At 44.1% G+C, this 24,123-nt stretch overlaps 1 protein-coding gene across 1 annotated transcript in view; it reads left to right on the forward strand.

Annotated features, from left to right (window-relative positions):
- LOC124716713 (serine/threonine-protein kinase par-1-like) overlaps positions 1-24,123 on the forward strand; it is a 461,973-nt gene that overhangs the window by 337,332 nt on the left and 100,518 nt on the right. The window contains exon 2 of the mRNA XM_047243255.1: positions 12,656-12,772. Coding sequence (XP_047099211.1) covers positions 12,656-12,772 — 117 coding nt within the window. The remainder of the gene's footprint in view (positions 1-12,655; positions 12,773-24,123) is intronic.

Consider the following 24,123-nt stretch of genomic DNA (forward strand, 5'->3'; position numbering starts at 1 on the left):
GCTGCTTTTAACAAGAAAAACATCTTAACATCTAAGAGCATCAGCCTTGAAGTCAGGAAAAGATTTTTGAAATCATATGTATGGAGTGTGGCATGCTATGGGTGTGAAACATGGACTCTCGGGACAGAGGAAGACCAGAAGCTAAATTCTTGTGAAATGTGGTGCTATAGACGCATGCTCAAAATAAAATGTATCGACAAGGTCACAGACGAAGTGGTTCTGGAAAGAGCAGGTGAGAAGGGAAGCTTCTGGAGTTTGAAACTTCCTGGCAGATTAAAACTGTGTGCCGGACCGAGACTCGAACTCGGCACCATTGCCTTTCGCGGGCAAGTGCTCTACCAACTGAGCTACCCAAGCACGACTCACGCCCCGTCCTCACAGCTTTACTTCAGCCAGTACCTCGTCTGGTCCCAAGTTCGAGTCTCGGTCCGGCACACAGTTTTAATCTGCCAGGAAGTTTCATATCAGCGCACACTCCGCTGCAGAGTGAAAATCTCGCTCTGGAAACATCCCCTAGGCTGTGGCTAAGCCCTGTCTCCGCAATATCCTTTCTTTCAGGAGTGCTAGTTCTGCAAGGTTCGCAAGAGAGCTTCTGTTAAGTTTGGAAGGTAGGAGACGAGGTACTGGCAGAAGTAAAGCTGTGAGGACGGGGCGTGAGTCGTGCTTGGGTAGCTCAGTTGGTAGAGCACTTGCCCGCGAAAGGCATAGGTCCCGAGTTCGAGTCTCGGTCCGGCATACAGTTTTAATCTGCCAAGAAGTTTCATATCAGCGAACACTCCGCTGCAGAGTGAAAATCTCATTCTTCTGGAGTTTCATTGTTAAAAGAAGAGTGCAATTTACAAGCCATCTATTAAGACGTAAAGGACTCCCGAAAACAATCATAGAGGGATATGTCGAGGGAAAAAGACCAAGAGGAAGACCACGACTGAGGTACATGGATCAAATCGTGAAAGATGTGGGATGTAACACCTATAAAGAAATGAAGAGGAAAGCTGAAAGACGCACAGGATGGAGACAAGCTGTCATTGTAGCTGTTGCAAACCAATCCTTGGATTGACCACTACAGGAGAAGAAGAAGAAGAAGAAGAAGAAGAAGAAGAAGAAGAAGGGTCCAAGCTGTCATGTGGTCCGCTGGACACTCGAACCCTACCTTCAGCCCTTAGCAACAGTAATCGTAAGTCATGTGACCAGGTTGTAACGGCTCTTTATTTACGTGACCATTACGGCACTCCAACCCCAGTTCTCGATACCAGTAATATCGTACTACTTTTCTGCGAAGTAACAGACATGTTTTGTGGCAATATTCACATTTGGTTTTAATAACGTATAGGTACTCCGATGTATCGATATATTACAGTGATATGGTTCTTCTGTGTATCCATTTCTGTGAGACTGTCATAATCTTCGACTTACTTGTAACCGTTTTGGCGCGAATGGGCACAGAGCAGTCTTTGTTCCACTTTGCAGAAGTTAAGTTGTTATTTCGCTTTGTAAAAGAACAGTCAAGTCTTGTGTGTGGTTAAAGTGGAAATTAAATATATGAAGATTGATACAAAACTGTTTTCATGATGATGTGACTATTAAGACGAAGTATATGCGAATTTACAAGAAGTTTAATAAAAATGTGCATCGTGAACACCAAGTCAAAAATTATTTCTACCATGCCATTGTTCTGATCTGGGATTGTTTGATCATTAAGAATTTCCTGAAAAACGCATTTGTTAGGTCTTAAAATATTGCTAAAATACAGATCTGGACCTTCTAGCAGTCAAAGTGAAACACCCTAGAATCAACAAGATGAGCCATAACAACTTCGACGAAATCTACGTGGGAATCCACAAAATTAATGACATTTTTGCAGTGACTTCATTATTTCCATTCTGACGATACCATCCACAGTCAATAACTTTGTTGTTGCCCGATAAAGCGAACATATGCTGCGTGAGCAACATTATTAATCTGATTTCAAACCTACTTTGCAAGTGGTGGTATTGTTAGAAGTTGTAGTGTAACGACGTAAGTTTTGTATAAATGAGTTTCTTTTGACGTATGACCCTGTGCAGACTTCGTCACCAACGTCAGTTACAAAACACATCAAAATTATTTAAACTCTTAAAGTTGTCTCTGAATGGTTCTTGAACGAAACTATAATTAAAACATCATCATTTGAGTCGTATGCGTAGAATTACGTCACTCAGTCCAATTGGTTTTCGCAAACTTTTTATAATTTAGATATCGTTTGTTTCTTCTCAGAAATTATGTTAATGTAAGTTATCGGCCTTAATACATACTAAAGCCACATGGAATAAGCTTTTAAGACTCAAACTCGCGATGAATGTTGTCAAAAATTAATAATCTTGTCAAATAAATCAGTAATCCTTCTTCCTTAATGTAATTCTTCATAAATAAATTCTCGGAACACGTATTTAAACTTTTGTAGTATACGCTAGTTTATTATCTTCATATATACTACATATAGACGTGAACATGAGCCTTGACAAGATAGGACTGAACATTTACAACATGATTAAACTTTCTATGACGTCATTGTTGTAGAAACATTACAAATTCTTATTTTTTTTTAGTTTTTTAGAAGCACGACGCAACAACTCGGTTTCAGGATCTTCTGTTGCTCTTTGGCTGCCGACCCGCGGCGAATAGCGGCCAGCAATTTTCTCTCTGGTCCCGGCAGTGAAGATGCTGTCTCCGTTCGTTGCGCCGCCCTCTCCGTACTTGAAACATAAAAATAAATACAAAACTTTAGATAATTCACAAACATTACAAATATTACAAAATACACAAACAAAACACTAAATTAAACTTATATTCACCTGCAAACTGGGCTGACACTGGTGGATGGGTGACGCTTCAGTTTCCCGTCCCACTATGTCAATAACTTTGTTGTTACCCCATAAAGCGAACATATGCTGCGTGAGCAAGACTATTAATCTGATTTAAAACCTACTTTGCAAGTGGTGGTATTGTTAGGAGGTCACAGTTTCCAAGTCGTCTAGGGCACAACCGATACGATTACAAGCCCAAGAGAGGCGCTGCAGGCCATGTCATACTCGCTCTCGTCATCTGCTGTCATAGCTCATCAACACTAAATCTCGCCGCGCTGTCCCGACAGATACGTTCGTCGTACGTCGCACATTGATTTCTGCGGTTATTTCGCGCAGTGCTGCTTGTCTGTTATCACTGACAACGTTATGTAAACGCCGCTGCTCTCGGTCGTTAAGTGAAGGCCGTCGGCCACTGCGTTGCCCGGAATGCTTGAAATTTGGTGTTCTCGGCTTATTGAATTCCCTGACGATTTCCGAAATGGAATGTTCCGTGCGTCTAGCTGCAACTACCATCCCGCATTCAAAGTCTTTTAATTCCCGTCGTGCGGCCATAATCACGTCGGAACCTTTTCACATGAATCACGTGATTACAAAAGGCAGCTCAGCCAGTGGACTGCCCTTTTAGATCTTTTGTGCGCGATACTACCGCCATCTATTATATGCATATGCCTGTCCCACGGCTTTCGTCACCTCAGAGTGATATTGCAGCCCATATAAAAATCTTTCTGATTTGCCGCCAGTATTTCTGGAAGCCAAAGCTCACTGACTCACGGTCTATCTGCACACTGTGAGTCTTCGTCCACCAAAATCGCTGCGTATGCCCTCATTGTGGTGCTGTGCTGTGCTGCTCTAAACACGTCGACGCCGGTATGGAACGTGCACATCCGACTTCCAGAGCTCTAACTACCAGTGCACGCGCTCGGCCGTGGTGGCCGAGCGGTTATAGGCGCTACAGTCTGGAACCGCGGGACCGCTACGGTCGCAGGTTCGAATCCTGCCTCGGGCATGGATGTGTGTGATGTCCTTAGGTTAGTTAGGTTTAAGTAGCTTTAAGTTCCAGGGGACTGATGACTTCAGAAGTTAAGTCCCATAGTGCACAGAGCCATTTGATTTGAACCAGTGCACGCATATCCCAATGCTTCTACTTGTGCTGGCTTTTAATCATCTTTTATGATGCATACTCTCTCCCAGTATCAGAAGTCGTCACTCACTGTCAACTTATAACATTTTTTTGTTTGTTGTATGTAACTTATTTTATGCCACATGCTCTTTTTAAGTACATCGTATTTAATAAAACTGCTTGTATATCTGTGTTGAAATCACAGCCATCGCTTTACCGATTAAAAATCTTCCTGTGAGCCTATGTCAAGTAACGGACGATGATACAGCCTGCCGGAACATATCTTAATCAGTCAAGTGTTGACAGTTAATCGCGATTTTAACACGAAGTGGACATTAAGCACTGATGATGGTTTTACTAAATGTAAAAGGTTGAGAACTTTGCCTAGCTGCGCCAAGTCTACTCTACGGCACTCTGTAATAACTCCCTATACGATATCACATAGCATTAAATACACTAGAAGATGCAACTGAGTTGAGAACCCGGTTGCGTGACTTCAGTAAATATATGTAATACGGACTGTTAGACTTTTCATTCATTTTTAAATTTTTATAGATTTAACACCTGTATGTAAACAGCCGTTATACTGTATGAGCTGTCACTCAGTTACGTTAATGAGCACAGTATGACAGCATTTTAAAGTTTTAAATTCGATCATCAGTTATATAAAACACACAAACTCAAATGTTTTTGCCCTCTCGAATCCGTTAGTGAGGCAACGTGCAACTGGTACTGTGTGCTGTGTTAAAAGGTCACTAACAGAGGTTACACGTAAGATGTGCTGCAGGTACAGATCATATTTTATTTTATGTTAAATGTAAGTTTACTTTATCGAGAACAAGATACAGTTTTGAAATTAATTGTTTTTAATATGTTTTTTTTTCTATAATAGTTACTGAACGTATCAGACAGAAAATATATGATGATTACTTCCGATTGCAGTTCTCGCTCGAGCCGTTCATCAGTAATTAACACCTGGCTCTTCTACCTGCTTACAGTTTAACCTGGAATCCGAATAAAGGATCATTCTTAGCAATTCTAGCTTAAAGCTAGGGTTTAATATTCCGCGGTCCGTGTAGGATGCGACCCCACGATATTTCTATTTCAAGAAACGCTCTTTACCACCAGATCGGCAGGCCAGACAATTTAGAAGTTATACAGTATAATATACTGTATATTCCTTCACCGCTGTCTCGTTGGTGTCATTGCCCCGTAGTGTATTCCCGTTGTCGCCTGCGAGACTCTCCTTCCTGTTCGCCTTCCACGTCGGCAACCCGCAAATCACGAGCGTGTGGCGGGGCTGCCTCCTGCAGTGGCGCTAGCATTGCCGACTGGGTGGCCTCTTCCATTTCCATTCGTACTTACAGGTCTTCACAAGACCTGTAGCGATACGCTGTTGCGAATTTCTGCAAATGAATCCATAGAAATACTCGTCTATAGGGGCGAAGGTTACCAGTTAATCTCGGCCTGGAATCCCGCATTAGCGCAAATACGACGGTGAGCGCGCCCAGTTCTGCGTAGTACGCAAAGCGCATCCGGAATACAGAGAAGGGGAGTGGAGAGCAACCTCCGGCCACACGCCTCCCCCACCACTACACCCCCAACGCCCTCCCCGTCCTCCCCCAGCACAGGACGTAGCCGTGTGGAGGGGGACACCGATAGGTAAATATTGGCACATCCGCAATATCTCGACACTTCGCGCCAGACGATGATGAGTTTGACACTGACCGAAACGTCGCGATATCTTACCGCTGCCACCCGCTGAATACCCGATAGCTTTCCCTGATTAATTTTTACGTGTTATTACAAATACTTAAAAAAAAATCTCTGTTACCTTTATACATGCAGACGACCACGAAAACTGTGTGGAAAATGCGTGATGTGGTGTACAAAAGGAAACAAAATTCCACTTATACAGGGTGTTACAAAAATGTACGGCCAAACTTTCAGGAAACATGCCTCACACACAAAGAAAGAAAATATGTTATGTGGACATGTGTCCGGAAACGCTTACTTTCCATGTTAGAGCTCATTTTATTACTTCTCTTCAAATCACATTAATCATGGAATGGAAACACACAGCAACAGAACGTACCAGCGTGACTTCAAACACTTTGTTACAGGAAATGTTCAAAACGTCCTCCGTTAGCGAGGATACATGCATCCACCCTCCGTCGCATGGAATCCCTGATGCGCTGATGCGGCCCTGGAGAATGGCGTATTGTATCAGCCGTCCACAATACGAGCACGAAGAGTCTCTACATTTGGTACCGGGGTTGCGTAGACAAGAGTTTCTAATGCCTCCATAAATGAAAGTCAAGAGGGTTGAGGTCAGAAGAGCGTGGAGGCCATGGAATTGGTCCGCCTCTACCAATCCATCGGTCACCGAATCTGTTGTTGAGAAGCGTACGATCACTTCGACTGAAATGTGCAGGATCTCCATCGTGCATGAACCACATGTTGTGTCGTACTTGTAAAGGTACATGTTCTAGCAGCACAGGTAGAGTATCCCGTATGAAATCATGATAACGTGCTCCATTGAGCGTAGGTGGAAGAACATGGGGCCCAATCAAGACATCACCAACAATACCTGTCCAAACGTTCACAGAAAATCTGTGTTGATGACGTGATTGCACACCTGCGTGCGGATTCTCGTCAGCCCACACATGTTGATTGTGAAAATTTACAATTTGATCACGTTGGAATGAAGCCTCATCCGTAAAGAGAACATTTGCACTGAAATGAGGATTGACACATTGTTGGATGAACCATTCGCAGAAGTGTACCCGTGGAGGCCAATCAGCTGCTGATAGTGCCTGCACTCTCCATACAGTGACGTGGTCAACGTTACCTTGTACAGCAGCAACTTCTCTGACGCTGACATTAGGGTTATCGTCAACTGCACGAAGAATTGCCTCGTCCATTGCAGGTGTCCTCGTCGTTCTAGGTCTTCCCCAGTGGCGAGTCATAGTCTGGAATGTTCCGTGCTCCTTTAGACGCCGATCAATTGCTTCGAACATCTTCCTGTCGGGACACCTTCGTTCTGGGAATCTGTCTCGATAGAAACTTACCGCGCCACGGCTATTGCCACGTGCTAATCCATACATCAAATGGGCATCTGCCAACTCGGCATTTGTAAACATTGCACTGACTGCAAAACCACGTTCGTGATGAACACTAACCTGTTGATGCTACGCACTGATGTGCTTGATGCTAGTACCGTAGAGCAATGAGTCGCATGTCAACACAAGCACCGAAGTCAACATTACCTTCGTTCAATTGGGCCAACTGGCGGTGAATCTAGGAAGTACAGTACATACTGACGACACTAAAATGAGCTCTAACATGGAAAGTAAGCGTTTCAGGACACATGTCCACATAACATCTTATCTTTATTTGTGTGTGAGGAATGTTTCCTGAAAGTTTGGCCGTACCTTTTTGTAACAGCCTGTATAAATGCCAGGCTTATGCGAGGTGTTCAAATGGTTCAAATGGCTCTGAGCACTATGCGACTTAACTTCTGAGGTCATCAGTCGCCTAGAACTTAGAACTAATTAAACCTAACCAACCTAAGGACATCACACATCCATGCCCGAGGCAGGATTCGAACCTGCGACCATAGCGGTCGCTCAGCTCCAGACTGTAGCGCCTAGAACCGTACGGCCACTCCCGCCGCCGAGGTGTTCTATATGACTTTGCCATCATCGACGTGGATGAGACGGGTTGAGACAGACAATGAGAGAGATTATTTTAAATAGAATTTATTTAGCCTCTATCTGCCTAGCTGTTCAGCCAATGACATTGTTGTTTAATATATTTTCAAAAGAAGTTCAGAGTAAAGAATACGCACTAATACAATAAATAGCTAATCAAAATGGACATGAAGCAGAATTTATTAATGAAACAATATATTGCTTACCAAAATTGATATGAAGCAGACTTTAGTCCTATACTAAAGAAAGAAAAATGTCCTCGCCATAGTGGGAACTATTTGGGATGGTATAACGCTTCAACGAACTGATCAGGCCAGTGACTCGGTATTTCTGTAGTACGCTGCCATATTTAGGTTCGATCTTGGAGAAAATTGGCCTTTGTGTGAGATCCGAAAACACCATATTTTGTTTCTTGTAACTTGAGTGGAAAACTTAGGCATAAAGAAGGTGTTTCTCGTAATAAATATAACGCAGCGGGTATTTACTGTTTACGATTGCCTGAAGAAATACGTGGAGAAAACTTACAGGTCCTTCAGTAAAAGGCTTCAAGGACGTCTCAATTTAACAAATTCCAAATCTCATTAACCTCACACCTACGGGAAGAGGGGCATAGTATCACAAGTCTTGCTGAAACTCTTTTAATACTCCATAGAAAAGAGAGAGATCAGGTTTTGAATCTACTGGAGTAAGTGGAAATTTTTAGATACATCAAAGACAGTGTACAGAACACGTTAGTCAGTTGGATTTAAGGCATCATATCTTTTGGTAAACTTTGATTGCTTGTGCGGTTCACTGGATTGTAAGGAAACGATCGAGCGCTCTTGGTGACGTGTACATCATGACACAGCGTCCACGTGGTAGACAGTATTCACCTGGGCAGTCAGTATTTCCTTGCAGCCGGTGAAGGCAGGACTACTCTCGCAAGCTGTGCGTTCTGTGTCTGGTTTGAGACGGTAAGAAAGGGGCGTGGCTAGTTTGTTCTACTTTGTACCTACGGCTTTACGCTGTTTCCACCGTTGAGTATGTTATGAACTGTATCTTAGAAACCAGTTTTAGCTTTCAGTGCTGTTTCCTTCTCTTACACATGCAATGAATGGTCAGTATATTGATTCGATCTACCTGATAACTTTGCTGGAGAATATTACACGGAGAACCTCCTCAATTACCCTTCGTTTGTCTAGTGTTTTAAATACTGAGAATATTTTCAGAATGGCAATAGTTTGACTAACAAGGGATATGCCCTGAATGATTTTATTCAGGATGAATACACCGAAAGGAACATAATGTCAACATTTTAGCTGCTCAGACACACTGCAGGTATTTTTTTATGTTGAAGTTTGCCAAATTTCTAGCACTCCAGGAGGCTGGATACTCCCTTGCCGTAAGTGTAGGAGACAGCATATATGCAACACGGCGGAGGCCTATCCTTGACTGATGCCACAGCAATGAACGGATAATACGGGTATTAAAGACGCTACCTGTACTACGCTTGTCCTTCCTCTTCTGGAATATTGCTGAGCGGTGTGGGATCCGCATCTGGTACGACTGACGAAGAAAAACGAAAAAGTTCAAAGAAGGGCAGTGCGTTTTGTATCACTGCGAAATAGGAGAGTTACGCGAATTTGGATGGCAATCATTAAAACCACCGCGCTCTGATCGAATGCATAACGATAGAGAAATAGCTTGAAGATGGTTCGATGAACGCTCTGCCTGGCATTTAATGGTGAATTGCAGAGTATCATGTAGATGTAGATTTTGACATATACGTTGAAAGCAGTAGGGTGGTCCCAGTCACTAGTATGTTGACTGTCAAAATAGTCCCACGTAGCGTGCAACTATTGTAGCCTATTGAACCGAATCCTAGAATAACATCGTCACCGCTCTATCCTACCGGAAACGAACTGCTAAACCAGCAGGACAGGACAGGTAGTTGGAATTGTGGAAAGGGGCCAAAATGAGCGACTGGAAAATACACTCGAACACACACAACTTTATTTATTTGACCAAACATTACAGTACAAATTCTTGAACTTAGTTATCGGCTGAATACGCCACACTGTCTCATGCCTTAAGGGCAGACGGCAGAAGAATATTTAGAAGGCAGAAGGCCTCACGTAAGTTCTATAATTTGGCTGAAGGTCCAAAAATCTAACACTTGAAAAGCAGTAACCTAAATTTAAAGACGGCTGAAGGCCGATGATTTAAGACTCAAGGTAAAATTAAAAAACACAAGGCAGAAGGCCTTATCTTCAATTAGGCTGAAGGCCCCAAACAGTCTGATGCTCGAAAAGGCCAAGATCCTTAAGTTTAAAACGGATGAAGGCCCAATGACTTAAAACTCAAGGTAAAATAAATTTAAACAACAAAGCCTTATCTTAAATTAGGCTGAAGGCCTCAAACAATCTAACACTTGACAAGCAAGGAACTTTGATTTTAAAATGGCTGAAGGCCCATGACTTAAAACACCACTAAAAACAATTCAACTTTAATTCAAGACCATCAGCTATGAGCCATACAAATACACACAACACAAAATAAGAAAAGGCAGTGCAGCTAACGGCGCTCAGAAGTTTCGGGGGTCGGCCAGCACTTTAACGATCACTTAGATGAGACAGGCAGTCGACCCAACCATTCACGATGCGACGACAACCCAACCAACAGACAGTCAACGGACCCACCGACAAGATAACTTGCGCTCCACTCGACCAACACACAATTGGGAGTTCAATGCAAAACGTAAAAAGGCACGGACGCCCAGAACCAAGCATACATTAAGGTGTCAAACTACACATCGTGCTGGACAGCGACAACACGGTGAGGAAAGGACACTGCCTGAATTTACGTCAACGGCCACGACAGGTAACCAGAACGTTAACGGCCACAAGGCAGAAAATTCCGCTGGTGCACTTCGATTCAAAATAACCAAATATGGTTAGACTCCACCGGACAGTGGCTACACCTTCGCCAACTCGAACACACACGTTGTTGCACGCGGGAATGTCCCAACAGCCAACAACGAGAACCAGACGACACAATGTGGACAGTCTTCACTTGCTGATAAATTAAATCCAAACTCAACTTTCTTGTCCAGGGTCGGTGAGCCACGTAGCAATGGGAAAAGCCCCACACACTCCGACACTGCGTAGAGACCGCCAGCGGCCCTGGCCAAGCTACGCCCCGCGGAGATTTCCTCGCTGCTCCACGCCAACCGACCGACTCCTCGCACACAACACAGCCAAAGATAGTACAAGATGCGAATATCGATACGCACCGCTGCTGCCTCTCACGGAAAGAGCGAAGAACAGCTTAATCGCAATAACTGCGTGAAACCACACACAGAATAGGAAGCAAGGTTTAAGCCAACGCATAACGCTAGCACAACATGGCTCACTACCTTCAACAACAGAATGACGATGTCAAGATTTTTTCTTTTTTAAAACCAGTTCTTTGTAAATCACTTTCGCATGACGTGCTAGTAATTACAGTTTGAAAGAGTACAAGGTTTGAAAAGCCTTCGTTCTAAAACTTCAGAGGTGCATCTGTCATGCTACTCATTGCAGAATCATACTGCCAACACTCACTCATCTCTCGCAGCATCACAACGCACACAATGTAACATCGTTTCACTTACAAGGGAACCTCCCCATCACACCCCCCTCAGATTTAGTTATAAGTTGGCACAGTGGATAGGCCGTGAAGAACTGAACACAGATCAGTCGAGAAAACAGAAGAAGTTGTGTGGAACTATGAAAAAAATAAGCAAGATATACAAACTGAGTAGTCCACTGCGCAAGATATGCAACATCAAGGATAATGTGAGCTCAGGAGCGCCGTCGTCCCGTGGTTAGCGTGAGCAGCTGCGGAATGAGAGGTCCTTGGTTCAGGTCTTCCCTCGAGTGAAAAGTTTAATTTTTTATTTTCAGACAATTATTATCTGTCCATCCGTCCGTCCGATGCGACTGTGAAACTGTTACATTCATTTGTTGCAGTTTATGTGACAAACTCTTATGTTTTCATCATCTTTTTGGGAGTGATTATCACATCCACAAGAAAACATAAATCGCGCAAGGTAGAAGAATCTTTTTTACCCACTCGCCAAGTGTACAAGTTAGGTGGATCGACAACATTCCTGTCATGTGACGCACATGCCGTCACCAGTGTCGTATATAATACATCAGACGTGTTTTCCTGTGGAGGAATCGGTTGACCTATGACCTTGCGATCAAATGTTTTCGGTTCCCATTGGAGAGACACGTCCTTTCGTCTACTAATCGCACGGTTTTACTGTGTGCTCGCAAAACACTAAACTTAATACGGTGAACAGAGACGTCAATCAACGAACGGATAGATCATAAATTTGCGAAAATAAGGAAAGTAAACTTTTCACGCGAGAGAAGACTTGAACCAAGGACCTCTCGTTTCGCAGCTGCTCACGCTAACCACGGGACCACGGCGCTCCTGAGCTCACACTATCCTTGATGTTGCCTATCTTGCGTATGGACTATTCAGTTTGTATATTTTGCTTATTTTTTTTCGTAGCTCCACACAACTTCTTCCTGTTTTCTCGATTGATCTGTGTTCAGTTCTTCAAGGCCTATCCACTGTGCCAACTTATAACTAAATCTGAGGGGGGTGCGATGGGGAGGTTCCCTTGTCAGCACTATCGTTCTGAGCTCTGGTCTGCAGAGTATGACAGTTCGAGTTTTATATGTACATTTATAGATTTAGTTGGTAGAGTGTTCCTTGGGGGTGAGCTGATGGGCAGGGAAGCATGACCAAATGCCATCACTCTGGTTTTGATGATGATTTGTTTACATCGTGCTTGGAGCTGTGATACTCTTTCTTCCTTCAGTGGTGGATTTACTGTACAGGTTAACTTGGGAGTCTCCGTGTGCTGCTCGTACGTCCTCCAGAAGCGGCACGCCAGTTGCTCGCCAGAATGCTGGGATCTCACGCTGCCGCCTGTTTGTCTGTTGCAGGTGGCCATCAAGATCATCGACAAGTCGCAGTTGGACGCGGCGAACCTGCGCAAGGTGTACCGCGAGGTGGACATCATGAAGACGCTCGACCACCCGCACATCATAAACCTCTACCAGGTGAGTCAGCAGGCCATCGCTCTTCCAGAACCGCACTTCACTTGGAACATACACGTCCGATCAGTGCTATTCGAACTGTTGCTTGCTGTAAAACTTTCTATTTCCTTTTAGGTATCTACACGTACAGTCCTCTACAGTCAATTTCTAATACATGGAGGGATATAACTAGGCGCAACGAAGGTCCAGAATTAGACATTATGTGCTACTGCGTTATGTCAGTGAGAGAGTAAGAGAGAAGTCTTCCGAAATAAGAGTGATTCCAGGTGTGCCGCAGGGGAGTGTCGTAGGACCGTTGCTATTCACAATATATATAAACGACCGTGTGGATGACATCGGAAGTTCAATGAGACTTCTTGCGGATGATGCTGTAGTATATCGAGAGGTTGTAACAATGGAAAATTGTACTGAAATGCAGGAGGATCTGCAGCGAATTGACGCATGGTGCAGGGAATGGCAATTGAATCTCAGTGTAGACAACTATAATGTGCTGCGAATACATAGAAAGAAAGATTCCTTATCATTTAGCTACAATATAGCAGGTCAGCAACTGGAAGCAGTTAATCCCATAAATTATCTGGGAGTAGGCATTAGGAGTGATTTAAAATGGAATGACCATATAAAATTAATTGTCGGTAAAGCAGATGCCAGACTGAGATTCATTGGAAGTATCCTAAGGAAATGAAATCCGAAAACAAAGGAAGTAGGTTACAGTACACTTGTTCGCCCACTGCTTGAATACTGCTCAGCAGTGTGGGATCCTTGCCGCATAGGGTTGATAGAAGGGATAGAGAAGATCCAACGGAGAGCAGCGCGCTTCGTTACAGGATCATTTAGTAATCGCGAAAGCGTTACGGGGATGATATATAAGATCCAGTGGAAGACTCTGCAGGAGAGACGCTCAGTAGCTCGGTACGGGATTTTGTTGAAGTTTCGAGAAGATACCTTCACCGAGGAGTCAAGCAGTATATTCCTCCCTCCTACGTATATCTCGCGAAGAGACCACGAGGATAAAATCAGAGAGATTAGAGCCCACACAGAGGCATACCGACAATCCTTCTTTCCACTGACAATACGAGACTGGAATAGAAGGGAGAACCGATAGAGGTACTCAAGGTACCCTCCGCCACACACCGTCAGGTTGCTTGCGGAGTATGGATTTACGAGGGCTGTCCAGAAAGTAAGTTACGATAGGTCGCGAAATGGAAACGACTATCAAAATCCGATGAAGCTTTGCAATGATGTGTTGGGCAGTGTCTCTAGTATGACTCTAGGTAGAATTATGCCGCTCTTTTCATTCCTGAGCTCTTAGTAAGCGCGTAAAGATGTTATAGAAAATAGTGTCTCCCGCCAAGTACGAGGGCCTGGTGAGAATTTCCCCTGAAGCTATGCAACCAACATTACATAACTGTCTTGCGGTTTCTTCTTCAAGACAATTCTCAGCCTCATTCTGCAGGGGCAATGAAGATGTTCCTGCACCGTTTCAATTGGAAATGTTTGGTTACCCACAATACAGCCCGTAATTGTCTGCCACTGAGTTTCATCTCTGCTCAAACGAACCGCTGGCTATGAAGACAACATTTTGGCACAGACAACGAGCTTTAGGCCAGCGTAGAGAATTGGCGGAAAGCACTGGCGGCTGCCTTCTATGATGAGGGTATTGGAATGTTGGTACAACGCTACGACGAATGTCTGAGTCAGAACTGCGACTACGTAGAGAAGTAGCTGAAAGGTGTAGCTAACTGTTACAAATGAAACATTTCTCATTTTCACTGTGATTTTCATTTCGCGATCAATCGTAACTTACTTTCTGGACAGCCCTCGTAGATGTAGATGTACCGTGAATATCAGGAATCCGGTAAAACATCAAATCTCCACTTCATCGCTGCCCGCGACCGCTACGGTCGCAGGTTCGAATCCTGCCTCGGGCATGGATGTGTGTGATGTCCTTAGGTTCGTTAGGTTTAAGTAGTTCTAAGTTCTAGAGGACTGATGACCTCAGATGTTCAGTCCCATAGAGCTCAGAGCCATTTTCATCGCTGCCTCGGAGATGCTGTGTCCCATCGCTCGTCCGCCGACTATAACACCACGTTCAGACTCACTTAAATCTTGATAACGTGCCATTGTAGCAGCAGTAAACTATGTAACAACTGCGCCAGACGCTTGTCGTCTTATAAAGGCGTTGCCGACCGCAGCGCCGTATTCTGCCTGTTTACATATCACTGTATTTGAATACGCATGCGTATACCAGTTTCTTTGGTACTTCAGTTTTTACTCTTTTGTGCAGCTGGTTGCTTTAAAAAAAAACAAAAAAAAACAAAAAAACAGAAATGCAATTGCTGATGACGGATAAAATGCTACAGATATTTTATATTTGGTACCTTAATACATACACACATCACTGTGTCGAACAGTCTTTCTGCAAATACATCACATACGAATAATATAGGCTTGAGATCAGGAGAGCGACGTGGGCGTGCAATTGGACCTCCGCTACCGGTCCAACGCCAGGGATATGTGACGTTACTTCGCCGAAGTCCCACAGTAGAGTGTGTAGGTGCTCCATTTAGCTGCATCCAGTCGTGCTTACAGACACATAAAGCGTTATCTTTGCTGAACTTACGGTGCCTGTGCTCTGATCGTCCTCGTTGTTGCAGACATTTCAGAGCTTTGGTTGGTTCAGGATTGTTTCCAAGACCGCAAGTTCCTGTTCCAAAGTTATTGTACTTCGCCTCGGCTATCAGCTCCGTTAGTTTGTGCACAACCTTTTGAACCGCCCCGTATCTGGTCACTGAAGGCATGGAACGAGTGAGACATACGATAAGCTGAACGCGCCCAAGGGAGCCACTGAAACCAGCGGAGGGGACGCGAGGCAGCCTGGGAAGTGTGGTGTGTTGTGTCTGGTCGGGATAGCCTGGCCCCAGGGCTGCAGCGGCGTCCTCTATGATTTCTTTGCCCGCTCGTCTCCGCTCCCCGGAAGGAAGGCAGTGTTTTCTTTCCATCTCGTCGATCGGATTTGGGAGTCCCTACCGCTGACTAAGACAAGCGCTCCCGGGGTGATAAACCCTGCCCCTTAGGGAACAGGGCCCCGGGACGCGCTCCCTAGCACCGGTGGAGCCGCTTGTGGTTTAGATTGTTGACAGACTCGGGGTTGCGAGCGGCATTTTGCAATTTTTCTGTGTATTCTGTGGCGGCTCCCTTTCCAAACAACACTAAAAACTGAATCTCAAGCGCTAAAGGTCACTTAGGACAGAAGATACTGTAGTTTCACTTATGTGAACCGCTGCTGTAAGGGTCTACAAGGAAGGAGATGCTGTGATATGCAAATGATTAGCTTTTCAGAGCATTCTCACAAGATTGGCGCCGGTGGCGACACCTACAACGTCCTGACATGAGGAAAGTTTCCAACCGATTTCTCATATACAAACAGTTTCTCATATACAAACAGCAGTTGACCAGCGTTGCCTGGTGAAACGTTGTTGTGATGGCTCGTGTAAGGAGAATGCGACTTTGATAAAGGTCGCGATTGCGGTTTATGGTATCGCGACATTGCTGCTCGCGTTGGTCGAGATCCAATGACTGTTAGCAGAATATGGAATCGGTCGGTTCAGGAGGGTAATACGGAACGCAGTGCTGGATCCCAACGGCCTCTTATCACTAGTAGTCGAGATGACAGGCATCTTATCCGCATGGCTGCAACGGATCGTGCAGCCACGTCTCGATCCCTGAGTCAACAGATGGGGACGTTTGCAAGACAACAACCATCTGCACGAACAGTTCGACGACGTTTGCAGTTGCCGGCCGGTGTGGCCGTGCGGTTAAAGGCGCTTTAGTCTGGAACCGCGTGACCGCTACGGTCGCAGGTTCGAATCCTGCCCCTGGCATGGATGTGTGTGCTGTCCTTAGGTTAGTTAGGTTTAATTAGTTCTAAGTTCTAGGCGACTGATGACCTCAGAAGTTGAGTCGCATAGTGCTCAGAGCCATTTGACGTTTGCAGTTGAATGGACTAGCAGTTCGGAGACCATGGAAGCGGTTACCCTTGAGCTGCGTCACAGACAGGAGTTCCTGGGAAGGTGTACTCAACGACGAACCTGGGTGCACGAATGGCAAAAAGTCATTTTTTCGGATGAATCCAGGTTCTTTTCACAGCATCGTGATGGTCGCATCCGTGTTTGGCGACATCGCGGTGAACGCACATGGGAGCGTGTATTCGTCATCGCCATACTGGCGTATTACCCGCCATGATGGTATGGGGTTACACGTCTCGGTCACCTCTTGTTCGCATTGACGGCACTTTGAACGGTGGACGTTACATTCCAGATGTGTTACGACCCGTGGCTCTACCCTTCATTCGATCCCTGCGAAACCCTACAGTTAAGCAGGATAATGCACGACCGCATGTTGCAGGTCCTGTACGGGCCTTTCTGGATACAGAAAATGTTCGACTGCTGCCCTGGCGAGCACATTCTCCAGATCTCTCACCAATTGAAAACGTCTGGTCAATGGTGGCCGAGCAACTGGTTCGTCACAAGACGCCAGTCACTATTCGTGATGAACTGTGGTATCGTGTTGAAGCTGCATGTGCAGCTGTACCTGTACACGCCATCCAAGATCTGTTTGACTCAATGCCCAGGCGTATCAAGGCCATTACTACGGGCAGAGGTGGTTGTTCTGGGCACTGATTTCTCAGGATCTATGCACCCAAATTGCGTGAAAATGTAATCACATGTCAGTTCTAGTATAATATATTTGTCCAATGAATACCCGTTTATCATCTGCATTTCTTCTTGGTGTAGCAATTTTAATGGCCAGTAGTTTAGGATGAATTCAAAATCTCATTTAATTCGAAATTCAATTTAAACACCTCACTTGAATGAATAGAAGTGTTGTGCTAAAGGCTCTCCTCGTGGCGTTGAGGCCCGTGGTGTAGTTCAGCTACGCAATATAAAAAAAAAAACACCAAACTCATGATTCGAAATTAAAACACGGAGAAAGAAGTCTGACACACACACACACACACACACACAGCACACACACACACACACACGAAAGGTTCAAAGGTAAAGAGACATGATTTGCGAAAAACACTCTACCATCAGTAAGTAGCGGTAGAACAAGGAATCGCGCTAATTAACTGAAATATTAATAAGCAGCGTCGCACTTGCTAACTGAAATGGATACTCCGGTGTGATTTACCGTGATTATACCAGGTGGTTATAAAGTGAAGCTACTCTCAGCGGCCGACTGTGGGCTCAGTTTGTGCATGTAAGGGACTGGATGGAATTTTACTATGTTTGTAAGCGGATGTAGTGCGCTCTGTGTCGTATTTGGGTGACTTGCAGAATTTATCGAAGATAGATGTGTGTGTGTGTGTGTGTGTGTGTGTGTGTGTGTGTGTGTGTCCCTTGTTGACGCTACTGTTTGCGGCGATGCGTCATCCGCGTTCCGTTACGTAAAGGCGAACAGGCAGGTGCCCTAGGGGAGCAGCTACCACTGAGAGAGAGTTTTACGTAACGTGAGCTTCATGCGTGATGTAAAGCATTTCTCTGGAGGGCGCCCGTGTGTCGGGAACTGAAAATTACGTGGCAGCGTTTCTTGTAACGGAGCGAACGTTGTGTATCTCCAAATAGTTGGGTGAATACGACGCAGCCTCGAGCAAAGAAACATCCTGTGTGGAACAGATTTTCCGTGTCGACTGTTTCTGAGAGTGAGAATGAAGGACCACGGTAGCTACATCCGGTGTTTTGAACGCACGTCTAGACCGATCGAGAGGGGACAAAATTTTCCAATAGATGAAGACAAGATCCGTTTTAAATAGTACTTTAAAAAGGAATAATCTCTAAAGCTAACATTTTAAATTATTCATCTGCACGTTCTTGGCGAAGCACTGTATTTTTTTATTGGTCAAACTAAACACGTTTGCCATGTTTCACAAAATTTAGTTATTTTCGTACGACCTAGGCTTCGGCGGTTGTAAGTGCATTCTCCGCTACACAACTCTTCTTGGAAATGTTTGGAAATTTGTGGGAAGGTCTTACGGGACCAAATTGCTGAGGTCATCGGTACATAAGCTTACACACTACTTAATCTAACTTAAACTAACTTACGCTAAGGACGACACACACACTCCCCATGCCCGAGGGAGGAGGAGGACTCGAACCTCTGACGGGGGAGCCGCGCGGACAGTGACAAGATGCCTAAGACCGTGCGGCTACTTCTCTTCTTAATCTATAGATTGTCGACATCAAGTATAAAAGTTGTTTGTGTTGACTATTTTGACGCAGTTACATTTGTTCTCTACATTCTTACGACATTCATTACGATAACATCCATACATATTGCAAAATGAATGTATGTATGTTTTTGTGTATGTTCCACATCTGCTTCTAAACCAATATCCCGATTTCAGCCAGATTTGGTACACATATTTCTTGCTATCAGGCAACAGTCACTGTGGGGCAAGAATCATCTACCTATCGTAGTTAGAGAGATGTGTCATTAACACTGAGATGCATGAAAAGCTGCCCCATCGTGCATGACGTTTAAGTTTATTCCTTCTGTTGTATTACTCTATCTGCAGTAAATTTCGCTGACAGTATGCAGATATTCCGCTAAATGCCCTTACAAAATATCATCTTGGTACCACGCGTAGTTCAGGAGAGATGACGTTATGAACACTGAGATGTGGCGTTGCAACGAACCTGTGACGTCACACTAGTCGTCTTGTCCACACTTCGCCAACATTCTTCTCCGTGCAGGGTCCACAGGAAGTCAAAACATCAATGAAAAGGTACGCGTTTAATGGTCTTAACTTAACGCGCAGTTAATAAAAAGTATGAAACCGGGATTTCCCTATAGATGGTGCTAGCTGTCAGTATAGGACCAGTGGGACCGTGTCTGCAGCTCCATCTGCTTCCTTTAACGGCTGACGGTGAATGTAAGCACACAGTAACACAAGTTCCATACATCGGTAGCTGTTTCAAACCTATAAACTTGTCGAGTTTTGTGCCTACGAACTACGACTTGCGGACGACATCGGTTCTCTGTTATAATTTGAAGAAAACTGCCGCAGAATCGCACCGAATGCTTGTCGAAGATTTTAGCGAACATGCCGGCCCAAGTGGCCAAGTGGTTCTAGGCGCTACAGTCTGGAACCGCGCGGTCGCTACGGTCGCAGATTCGAATCCTGCCTCGGGCATGGATGTGTGTGGTGTCGTTAGGTTAGTTAGGTTTAAGTAGTTCTAAGTTCTAGGGGACTGATGACCTCAGCAGTTAAGTCCCATAGTTCTCAGAGCCATGCTCTTGGGAAAACACTGTCTTTCGTGCGGTTTAAAAAATTGAAAAGTGTTGATTCTGACGTGAGAAACTACGAGCACGGGAAACCACCGAAAAAGTTCGAAGACAACGAATTGCAGGCCTTATTGGATGACGATGATAATCAAACTCAATCTAAACACACGGAACAATTGAATGTGACACAGAAAGCCGTTTCTCTTCGGTTGAAAGGTATGGGAAAGGTGCAGAAAGTGGGGAAAAGAGTTGTTCATGACCTGAATGAAAGACAGCAAGCAAATTGAAAGACCACTTGTGAAACCATTAACGCTGGTCGCTACCAACAGCAAATGATCGAATTAAATCGAGCGTTACGTGAAAAACGACCGGAATACGGAAAAAGGCAACACAAAGTTAAATCGCTCCATGATAACGTCCCATCACGCAAAGGGAAACGAGTCAGGGAAACGATCGAGGCGTTCCGTTGGGAAATACTAGTGCATGCGGTTTATTCGCCAGACTTGGCTCCGTCCGATTATCATATTTTTGCGTACTATGCGGCGGCGCGGTTCCTTCCGTCCCTTTACGACGGACCTGCACCTACCTGTGAACACTGTCTCAGCAGATCATCAGTAGGAAAGCCGAGTGAAACCTACTGTACTTCGACGTGAAACCAGGCTGCAATTTAAGTCACTAATCTACGTTTCGGGAGAAAGTTTTCACACGAAATGAAAGGTTGGAAATTTTGTCCTCAATTAATATATTCTGAAACTTAGGTGAACAAGTATCACTGCCAAGCCCGTGCTAGTCTTAACACAGTCACTCACAATCCCTTTCACTCACGTTAGCAAGTTTATGGTGTTGCATTTCCCGAAATCGTAATAGCTACAAACATACTGTTTGTTTTTGATTGAGAATGCTCACCAAATATTAAGTCACAGTTTTTATCCACCGACCTGCCCAATACGCCACGCGGAATATATGTCTTTTCTCGTCACAAAATTCACTTAAAAATTCCGAAATTTCTACACGCCCATCGGAATAATTATGCCGTCACTTTACCGCACTTTTGATGTATGAAACACTGCTAGATCCGGCAAATTATCGTTTCCATTGGAACTACTACTACACACGTCCGAACTGTTTCATGGCTAGACTCCCACTCTTTCTAGAATACTTATTCTTTTTCAGCAGAGAACGGCGCGCGAAGAATATTGTTTTACCATTGGTCACTTTACTCAACAGCCATAATCAAAACAACACTTTCCCGCGTCAGTCCGCGCTTTTCACCAATAACCAATCGCAAAATACTGAACCTAACGACTGCACTTTTTACCGACGTAATTATCTAATATGCTGAAGTTTTGCTTATGCATAAAGTTATTTACTATTGTTATTTATACCTGAATTAACTTTTCCTTTACCATAAACTTACTTTACAAATCTATTCTACAAAAATCCCCTTTGTCCATATCCAAACTTCTTCGAAATGTTCCCACACTAAATCCTACTACATAACTCGTTAAAAAATTATCTTCATATTAACCTTAAACCACACTCACGCATCATTCATACTGCTAAAACACATTTATAACATTTTACATACACAAAAAGATATAATAACACCTTATGAAAATACTAGAACAGTTTACGAAAAACATTCTATTACTTTAGTGCACTCTAGTGGGCACAATCGAAACTAAAATCACAGTCCCCCTATTCAATATTGTCCTCTATCGGCTGATACATAAACTACGTGCGCGTCCAGTCTCTCGTCACCATCTGTCACTATCCAGCTCTGAGACACATCTCCCACTTAACCGCCTCCAAGGCAGGATCGGTATACGGCGCTACGCCTCAACTAGGACACGCTCTCGCTGAAAAACGATTCAGTACGTATGAAGATGAACGAAAATTGCTCGCTTACTGGTTCGCTTCGAAAGAACTGTTTTTTTGGCGTGGCGTCCATATCCTGCCACAGATGTGGGAGAAAGGTACAAATAGAAATGGCGATACTTTTGAATAAAATATTGTTTATCAGTTTCAGATAACAGATGTGTAATTATTGCAACCAAAGACCGCTTTCATAAACTCGCTCCTCCCCCCCCCCCCCCCACCCCACCCCACCACCGGGAGACATATGCCGGGACCCGAAAGATCGCTGTGTCACGTGGCGTGACGTACGCGCCACTTCCTGTCTTCATCATGGGCCTCGCTGTAAGATGCGTGAAATACCACCACATCATGCATCACGTTTTAATTTATTACTTCCTTTTTGTTTCCAGTGGGCCCGCAGCTCGATATAAGTCGTGTATAGACATTATCAATTAAGTCCAAAAAGCTGCTTCTTTTTTTGAGATGTTTGTTTAATCACGACAGGCCTTTTTCAGCACTATTGCCATCATCAGGCGATCTGAAAGTAATAGTTTTATTATATACTATTTTCTAGGGCAGACTGTAGCCTATTTGTCATATACAGGGTGAAAAGTATTTAAACCGACAAACTCTGGGAGGCTGTAGGGGACATCAAAATAAATATTTTTCCCTTCGAGGATTATTTAAACCGTTGGAGGCCGTATTACGCTCTTCAGTAGTTACAGGGCGTATTACGCTCTTCAGTTGTAGGCAACTGCTATCCACCAGTGTAGTAGTGCATTGTCTCTGTTTACTAATGGAGCGACACACCTGGAGTGAGTACACTGACATGCTTGGTGTGTACTACGTAACGAACCACAACGGACGAGCTGCACAGCGGGTTTATCAACAACAATAACCTAATCGCCGTATCCCGCATCATACGACCTTTGATGCTGTGTACCGACGTCTGCGTCAGACCGGGTCATTTAGCAGATTACCTGGACAGGGATGCCGTCGCACGGTAAGAAAGCTGCAATTTGAGCAAGCTGTCTTGCAGCATGTGGAGCGGGATCCTTCACTCAGCACTCGTGCAATGTTACGTCACATGGGACGAATCGGACGAATGTAAGAACAGTCCTTCGAGAGCAGTTGTTACGTCCATTTCACTTACAGCGTGTCCACAACCTGGAACCAATTGATTATCCGCCCAGAGCACAATTTTCGCAGTGGTACATGGAACAGTGTGAAATACGCCCTACATTTCCATTCTCTGTATTGTTTACCGATGAAGCAACGTTCGGGCGTGATGGAGTCTTCAACATGCACAATTCGCATGTTTGGAGTGAGGATAACCCACATGCCACAGTTACTAACGCTCATCAATTGCGGTTCTTCGTTAATGTGTGGGTCGATGTTGTTGGAGAATGTTTAATTGGGCCGTATCTGCTACCTAGTTGTTGTGTCTTGGTCATAAAAAAATGGAAAAGTGTTGGTTGGTTTAATTATTTTGTCGCCAGAGAAATCTTCCTCTTCCGGTTTAAATACTCCTCATAGGAAAAAATGACATTAGGGAAAAATATTTGTTTTGATGTCCTCTACAACCTCCCAGAGTTTGTTGGTTTAAATACTTTTCACCCTGTATGAGATTGACAACCTTACATTTATGTAATTCTTAACTTACCTATAACATCGCTGGTTTGTCACTTATGCGTTTTTCTTACGTCTTTTAAAGTTATTTTATGACGTTGGTTAAATGTCAAACAAAAAATTGTCACACACAACAAATACAATTCAGGCTATAACGACCAACAAATATAGCTTATGAAAGCTACGTCATAAAATAACTTTAAAATACGTAAGAGAAACGGTTAAGTGACTAACCAGCGATGTTATAGGTAAGAGTTCCATAAATGCAAGGTTGTCAATCTCATATATGACAAGTAGGGTACCGTCTGCCCTAGAAAATAGTACATAATAAAACCATTACTTCAAGATCGCCTGATGATGGCAATAGTGCTGAAACAGGCCTGTAATGATTAAATAAACATCTCAAAAAAAGAAGCAGCTTTTTGGACTTAATAGATACATATTACTTCATTTCTACCGTCTCCATTCGCAACACATTTTCCAGACGCTATTCATGTATGCCGCTGAATGTACGTGCACGAATATATCACTGTACGACACACGGTTCAAGAAATACGATGTCGTAAACACTGAAATTC

This window comes from Schistocerca piceifrons, chromosome 9 (assembly GCF_021461385.2).
Source record: "Schistocerca piceifrons isolate TAMUIC-IGC-003096 chromosome 9, iqSchPice1.1, whole genome shotgun sequence".
In the NCBI taxonomy this organism is placed as follows: domain Eukaryota; kingdom Metazoa; phylum Arthropoda; class Insecta; order Orthoptera; family Acrididae; genus Schistocerca; species Schistocerca piceifrons.